At 38.3% G+C, this 8,360-nt stretch overlaps 1 protein-coding gene across 1 annotated transcript; it reads right to left on the minus strand.

The window, feature by feature from the left end:
* Positions 1-4,798: 4,798 nt before the first annotated feature.
* Positions 4,799-7,514, minus strand: LOC137004153 (E3 ubiquitin-protein ligase TRIM39-like). Its single transcript, XM_067364358.1, has 7 exons — positions 7,458-7,514; positions 6,708-7,289; positions 6,525-6,620; positions 5,916-6,149; positions 5,698-5,839; positions 5,484-5,510; positions 4,799-5,350 (listed from the first exon to the last, which is right to left on the minus strand). The coding sequence occupies exons 1-7, from the start codon at positions 7,512-7,514 to the stop codon at positions 4,803-4,805; spliced, it is 1,686 nt and encodes a 561-aa protein (XP_067220459.1). The 3' UTR covers positions 4,799-4,802.
* Positions 7,515-8,360: the final 846 nt, after the last annotated feature.

An 8,360-nucleotide genomic window follows, 5' to 3' on the forward strand; every position in this document is an offset into this window, starting at 1 on the left:
CCACTGAGATCTCGTAAAGAAATAAAATCAACCACCATTGAACTTTTGTAATGAAACAAAATTGGAAAATGGAAAAAAATAGAACTGTCACTGAAATCGTGCAACCAAATTAACTCCCTGAGGTCTGAAAACGCGCCAGCGCGTTTTGCAGGGTTTTTTTCACATTGCAACAAAACAGACTTAAAATAGTCATTTTTTGTCATAGAGACATAAGTAATATATCAATTGAAACTATAGAATATCTTCTTTTATTTGTATACACTCAGAGTAAAAACACAATGTTGTGCTTTTTGCAAAATAAAGAAAACTAAAATGACGCATGAATACTAATGACAAAAAAATTAGACTTATGTCAAAAGAAACGTTGAAATGTCAGGTTTTAAATCGTGCAAGTCAAATCGAAAACAAAAATTCTGTGTTTATGTAATCTGTATGAAAAGAGATACACATCAGAAGTCCGTGATTCAGCTCATTATCCGCTAATGCGGCCACGCCCACGGAGCCAGCGATATTCAGACGCAAATTCAGAGGCAATACAGGCATACATCATCTAAATCATGTATTTATTGTCTTGAAAAGTGTTTATCTGTATTTAAAAGCCATGGTTAACGACCTCTGGAAGACATGCCGTTAGTTCCTGATATGTCCTCTTCTTTAGAATAATTTGTGGACTAAACGTGCACAGAGAGCGCCCTCCGGCTGCAAGTATGAATTGAAAACACCATTCCTGAAATGTGCTCTTCTTCTTTAAAATAATTTGTGGACTAAAGGTGTACAGAGCGCCCTCCGGCTGCAAGTATGAATTGAAAACACCAGTGCTCATAGTGATAACAATGAATATAGAATAAACTCTGTAGAATTAAATCTGTATAGAAAATTGACATAAACATATGAGAATCCATCAATATTCCTCCAAATGTGCATGCTTTTAAACTAAAAACCTATAGTCAGACTCTTTGCATCACAGAAATACATTATATTTTAAAGAATATAATAGAATACCATTATTTTAAATTGAGCTGAGACATGATTACAGGTTTTTTTCACAGCCTACCTGACTGAAAGGCCTCATTAATATGCAGCACCATTAGAGGTTCTTTATGCGATTCTTTTGTCTTCTCAGGTGTAAATGAACCATTATTCACGATGATTCACGCCTCCACGCATACTGTGTTTCTTGACAAAAAGTGTCTTACATAGGGGTGCACCGAAATTTCGGTCGCCGAAAATTTCTGCCGAAAATGGCATTATCGGTTTCGGGCCGAAATAAAAAATCCAGCCGAAAATGTCAACCGAAAATGAATGTCAACCGCGCCCCTCCCATCTGTGCGCTAGCGCTTGGGTTTCACTCACGGTCAAGCTGTTATCACTCGTCACCCACCCCTCCCCTCCGTGCTCAAGCAGGTTTCACTCACGGTAAAGCTGTTATCACTCGTCTGCAAAGATTAAGCATGTCACTGATATGGAAGTATTTTAAAGTTTCAGATGAGGATAACAAACTTGCAATATGTAACGTTTGTTCTGCAAAAGTCTCACGAGGGGGTACGGTGCCAAAGAACTTTTCGACAACAGGTTTGATACACCACCTGAAAACACGACATCCAATTGAACATGAGGAGTACCGCTAAACAACATTGGTTAAAAGTACCCCGACTACATCACAAACACCCTCTGTGGCCACGTTATTTGAAAAGACTAAGAAATTTGAGGAAGATAGTGTCAAAGCACGTGGCATTACTGAGAAAGTGATGGAATTCATTGCCTTAGATGACCTGCCGTTTTCTGTGGTGGAGGACATTGGATTTCGTAGGCTCATACAACATATTGAGCCACGTTATACACTGCCAAGCAGACGCTATTTTGCAGAAACAAGTCTACCTGCAATATATGACTGAGTTGCAAAACACGTTCATGAGCTCATGTCCACAGACAGACAAACTCTAAGTTTTACCACAGACATTTGGAGCTCAGACGTTAGCCCAACTAGCATGCTTAGCTTAACAGAGCAGTGGATTGACTCTGATTTTAAACTGCAAAACATTTTGCTTCACTCACGGGAGTTTGTTGGGTCACACACCGCAGCAGCGATATCTGATGCTTTGTCTACAATGTTTGACACTTGGCAAATTGAGAAATCTAATGTGCATGTGATTGTCCAAGATAATGCACGGAACATGATAAAGGCTATGGAGGACAGTGGACTGAGCAGCATACCATGCATGGCACACACGCTTCAGTTGGCAGTGAATGAAGGATTGCTGAGTCAGCGCAGCATTTCTGAAATAACAGCAATCGGGAGAAAGATTGTGGGGCACTTTAAACATTCTCCGCTTGCTTATTCCCGACTGCAAGATTTGCAAATACAGTTTGGGATGCCACCCAAACGTCTCCAGCAAGATGTAGCTACTCTCTGGAACAGTACGTACTACATGTTGCAAAGTCTACTTGAGCAGAAGCGGGTCATAGCTGCCTATATGACACATTACGATCTGCCCGCTACTTTGAGTGCACACCAGTGGATGCTAATGGAAAACATAGTGTCTCTTCTCGCCCCATTCGAACAGATGACCAAGGAAATAAGCTCGGCTAAAGCCTCGGCTGCAGAGGTTATTCCTGTGATAGCAGCACTGAAGCGTCTGCTGGGAAAAGAGGTGGAAACAGATCACGGTGTAAAAACAGCTAAAAAGACTCTTTTGGAGGCTGTTAACAAGCGCTTTCAAGACACCGAGTCCAACCCTCTATACTGCATTGCAACTATACTAGAGCCGCGCTTTAAAGAACATTATTTCGACGAAGAGAAAAAGCAGCGAGTGCGTGAAATGACACAAAAAGAGCTGACGGAGTTTGAAACATCTGGTGAAGGAAGAGACTCGACGGGGGGCGCACTGCAAACGGTACCCGAGAAACGGTCCCGTACAAGTGAGGAGGCGTACACTCCCTCACTTTCTGAGATGTTTGACGAAATTTTACAGGAAAGCACTCCAATTCGTAGCGGTGTTGAAACAAGCGCAGCCGCACAACAATTAGAGATGTATCTAGCTGAACAACCCATTGCCAGAAGCAACAATCTTCTGGACAATCCTCCAAAGACCGCTTTCCATTGCTTGCACAGATTGCACGCAGGTATTTATCTGCCCCAAGCACCAGCACAGACAGTGAGAGACTATTCAGTGCAGCATCTCATGTTCTTAATGAGAAGAGGAACCGTCTTTCTTGTGAAAAAGCTGAGCAACTTTTGTTCTTAAAGAGAAACCTGACACGTTTCCTTAAATAAACAGCAGTCAAATTTTCTGTTTATATAGTTACATTAAAATTTGCGTAGCACTGCACAACTGTGTTTCCTAAGGCTACATAGGCTTAAATGTTGTTTACAGTTTGAGTTTGGATTAAGTTCTATTGCTGTTTTTGCACTGTTGTTTTGCATTGTTTTGCACAGAAATTTAAAATGCAAGTAAATAATTGTTTACATGCAGCAACAGAATAGAGGCCTATGCCATTCTGTGATTTTGTGTGCAGTTATTCAGATAATTGTGGATTGTTTTTTCCCCCACAAATGTTAATCTATTTTATTCAATGGAAGAAAACTTGAAGAATAATATTATTTATTTATTGTTAAAAAATATTTTAGGTTTTGTTATGTAACAAAAAGTGTTAATACAAGTTTGATGATTATTATATTGGTTTGTGATTTTTCATTTCAGATCCATTAAAAATTAAGCAATATGTTTTTAAAAGAAGCCATTTTCGGCTTCAGTTTCGGTTTTCGGCCAAGTGCATCCTAAATTTTCGGTTTCGGCCCAGAATTTTCATTTCGGTGCATCACTAGTCTTACAAAAACTAAATCAATATATTGTGTTATATGAACAAGTATGCATTATAATTTTTACATAATTTTGAAGCAAAAACTCTAGCCTACAACCTCCAATACCCAGAAGTCTTGTAAACACAGATTTAATATATATTTTTGGCCTTATTTCAGTGGCTTAATTTTTTTGTTTTTTCAATAACCACGCATAAACATTATTCCTGTCAAAACTTCTTTAAGCCCCAAATCAGCCTCAGACTCCAGAGGGTTAAACCGACTGACACTGTTGAGTTGTATCTCTTGTGTTTCTGTTTGTGCCTTTTTTTCTCTTCTCTTCTTTCCTTCAGTGATTCTGCTTGTTAACAGGCTTGTTAATGCTAAGATGATTCACTGACTGGAAACAGAATACAGAATTCTCATCATGAATTTCCATCTTATATACTGTATGGGACAGATATTATAGAAATTGTGATGCATCTTGAGCCTTTAAATGTGTCTGAATCTAAATGTTACAAATAGTTCAATTTCCTCCAACAAAACATGTTGTGCTATTTGAGTGTGCTCAAGAAATGAAGTAAAATTTGCTATGTTTGAAGTCTGTCTCAATCTGAATTTTCAACAGTTTTATTAAAAGTGCTAAAGGCAATATACAAATCATTGAAAACAATTGAATTTTCCTGGTGAAAAGAACAGTAAGACAGTGAAACTCTTTGAACAGTCTGTGCATCGATACCTCATAGCCTTGTTTTCTTAGTGAATATGCTGTTTATTGTTCATAAAATAAAGCATATGACTTTATTCAGATTTTACAGGTAATTTAAAAGAAAATGGTTTGATGGATGTTTTAACCTTCAGAAAAAAAACAATGAAAAAATTTAACACTTTATTTAAAAAAAAAAAAGGAAAAGCTGAAAAATTATTTAAAAAATGGCTCTACATGTCTTAACATTTAACAACAGCAAGTATTCATAAAACTATGTTCATATTTGATGTAAATTTATTCATTGTATCTGACATGTGAGATGATCAGCGGTGCTGCATTTTTACCTTTTTCTTTATTACAAGGGCAAAAGTATGGGTAGAGTTTCTCAGTGAAAGTGTGACCTGTGAAAGAATAAATATGAGATCTGGACCCCACATCATGAAAGGAAACCAGACCCTCCTCATAATCCACAAACACACCCACTACCTGAGGCTTCACTCTCAGAGACAGAGAGACTGGAGAAGATTCATAAGCCTCATACTGATTCTCATCCCTCAGAGCTACAGCCCAGTATCCATCCTGAGGAGCTGCTGCGATCATCCCCTTCCTGTTAATGGATTCCCTGACCACTCCTAAATCCCAATCAGTCTTTCTCTTTACCTGCACCTCAAAATAAAATCTCCCTGAACTGAATCCCTCTTTTGCCAGGACACAGCAACAATAATCAAACCTCTTTGGGTTTTCTGGGAGTTTAAGCTCAGTGTCTCCATATGTCACTTGTTTTCCACCATTAGACAGGATGAGTTTTGGATGAGATGTGTCAGGATCCAGAGTTACATCCACTGAAAGAGATAGATCAGATATGAATCACAACTTCTCAGTACAACAGTTTTCATGTCTTTAATATCTTGAAGAAAGTATTGTTTAGACTTTATGAATGTACACTCTTTGGAACTTGCACATCACAAATTTTACCTGCATATTGCTGCATACTTTTCATCACTGTGGAGATGAAAATCATTGAAAGTGAAAATCTAATTTTATATATATATTATTACAAGTTACATATGTAATTACATATGTAAAAGAATTAATAATAAGAAAAACGTGTAGTAGGACAATCAAAGTAGTATTTCTCAGAATTAAGCTTTATATGTCACAACAACAATAAAGTCTGACATTCTTTTACCAATTTTGCTGAGTTTCTCATCTAGCGTCTCCTTCAGTTGAGTCAGAGATCTCATCAGAGTCTCCACACTCACATGAGTGTCACTAAGACTGATCTCAGAGCAGCTGCTGGTGTGTGCAGGTCTGCTCAGGGACGGGTAAATCTACAGCAGGAGAGAGCAGAAATCCCTCAGCATGGGGAGTGTTGTGATGTGAGCAGACAGAAGGAGCTCCACTGACCTGGAGGAGGTGCAGGTGATCCTCAGTGTGTGAGAGCTCATCCAGCTCAGTGTCTCTCTTCATCAGCTCAGTGATCTCCTGCTGCAGCTCTTTAATGAGCTCTTCAGCCTGCTTCTCTGCTGCTTTCTGCTTCTGCTCCATCATCTCCAGCAGCTCAGACTGACATCTCTCAATGGAGCGGATCAGATCGGTGAAGAGCTCAATACTCTCTGCTTTCTCTTTCTCTGACACTTCCTGATAAATCAGGGGAAAAAATTCATTTATAAATTTTATAGATATCTTTCAGATTTTATTTTTTAAAGTATTTTTACATTTGTCCTACATTTTAGAAAACGGTTAGTGAATACTGCCGTGAAACATAACTGCAGAAAGCCTCCTGCAATGAGGAAAGTATTGGATCTTCTTGGTGAGCCAAGCCTCCCATAGGCTGTGGCCCACAGAAAATCCTGTATTTGAAACAATGAAACCCAAAACTCTGGACACACATGTTAGCTAGTCTTGGTTTATGTGAAGGATGAAACAGGCCATGTGCTTCTAGATCTGTAATAAAGTCTGCATTGTTGACTATGAAAGAACATCACCTAAACAGTAATATTTTCCTGAACTCACTTTTTTGAGTTTTGCTGAGCATTTGAGGTCTTGAATCCTCTTCATTCTGTCTTGGATCATCTGCTGCACATCTGTCTGCATCTCCATCAGCTGAGACTAGACTCAGACAAATTGTATCATTGAACATTGACTTTATATATCAATTGTTTGAATAAAGTTAAAGCATGTAAATGTATGTTATACCTTTATCTCTCGACTCTCCTCCTCTACAGAAACAGTGTTGTGATTCCTGTGGTCTGTCACAGCGCAGAGCAAACACACACATGTCTGATCATCTCTACAGAACAGCTCCAGAGGTTTCTCATGTTTCTGACAGATATAGTCCTCAAGATTCTCCACAGGATCGATCAGTTTGTGTTTCTTTAAATTTGGGACTCTCTGATGAGGCTCCAGGTGAGTTTGACAGTAAGAGTTTTGACACACCAGACACATCTTCAGGGCTTTCATCTTTATATCATCACAGATGTCACAGAGAACCTCAGATTTACTCTGACCAGATTTTTCCCTACAGAGCAGCACAACCTCTCTAAGTGTTGTGTTGATCTTCAGGTCGGGTCTTCTTCTGAAAGTTTCTTTACATAATGGACATGAGTAGATCTGACTGTTGTCCCAGCACTGGTTCAGGCAGCTCTTACAGAAGTTGTGTCCACATGGAGTGCTGACTGGATCAGTGAACACATCCAGACAGATCGAGCACTGGAGCTCCTCTGCCAGAAGACCACTGGAGGATGACAGATCTGTAGAGGAAGAAACACCATTTATCACCTACATTTAAAATGTATGTATACATAAAAATAATATTATTAAGTCAAGAAAAACACTCTCTCATAAGTGATCAGCTATATTGTGTTTCATGTAAGAAAGAATGAAGCCTATATCAGTATCACTTCATGTGATTGCCTTTGTTCTTTCTTTTTTCAATTACTGAATTACTGGAGGTGCATCCAGACTTTTGTCCTCACTTTGTTTTTGTGATGCTGATGAAGCCATTGGTTGTCCCCTGTTTAAGCCTATTCAAAAAAATAAATAAATCACAAAACATTTCTTATTAGGTGCATGAAATAAGACCAGTGCCTAACAACTGAATATTTAAAATTGTTTTTAAAGGTGAATTATGTAATATTGCCATTGTTAAAATATTGTTTCATATCTAATAATGTATGGAGACAGAATCTACTGGTAGGTTGATTTCAACAGTGAAAGCATTGCTCTACTTGTTTGAGCAGCCCAATCATCATGACACAGGAACTGACTTAACCAGTTTTGGGGTGTGACTATCAATGGTAAATTGTGGAAAAGTTCAGGAAACCGGTCTGAAAACATTATTTGTGCAATTATATTTAGTGTCACTAGAGGCAAAGAAATTGCAAGCTTCACCTTAAAAATCTACATAAAATTTAATCTCTTTTTATATTTTTTGTGCCAGCTACCAAATAGTACAAATACTCAGATCTTTACACAACATCGCACAGTGGAAGTCAATCTACCAAGCTAGTTGTGCATTTTACTTTTGCATAAATCTGGTTTTGCCTAACTTATTCCAGTTACTTATACAGACCACTAACATTAAGAACTTTTTCAGTAAAAAATCTTACAGTATATTTCCATCACTTACCTGTTAGTGAGTGAGTATCAGCTGAGCTGTGGTCTTAGATCACCTGAAGATTACCACTTTATAGATTATCTGTTGTTTAACAAGAAAAGTTCTGCAGTTTTCAGACTGTTAGTCATCAGTTTTGTTTCTCTTTCACTGCAGGGATTCACTCCCCTGCAGTGGTCATAGCTCCTCCCATCTTGGAATGCAACAGAATTCCTATATATTCTGTTGTGAAACAG

The sequence above is a fragment of the Chanodichthys erythropterus genome, chromosome 17, assembly GCF_024489055.1.
Source record: "Chanodichthys erythropterus isolate Z2021 chromosome 17, ASM2448905v1, whole genome shotgun sequence".
NCBI lineage: Eukaryota > Metazoa > Chordata > Actinopteri > Cypriniformes > Xenocyprididae > Chanodichthys > Chanodichthys erythropterus.

What these genes read in the sequence shown, in the direction of transcription:
- LOC137004153 (XM_067364358.1), bottom strand. Translation starts at nt 7,514, where the DNA reads ATGGCTTCATCAGCATCACAAAAACAAAGTGAGGACAAAAGTCTGGAT. An exon ending in GCTCAGCAAAACTCAAAAAA is followed by an intron (nt 6,150 to 6,524) that starts GTGAGTTCAGGA and finishes CTGATTTATCAG; the next exon opens with GAAGTGTCAGAGAAAGAGAA. An exon ending in AAGTATGCAGCAATATGCAG is followed by an intron (nt 5,351 to 5,483) that starts GTAAAATTTGTG and finishes TATCTCTTTCAG; the next exon opens with TGGATGTAACTCTGGATCCT.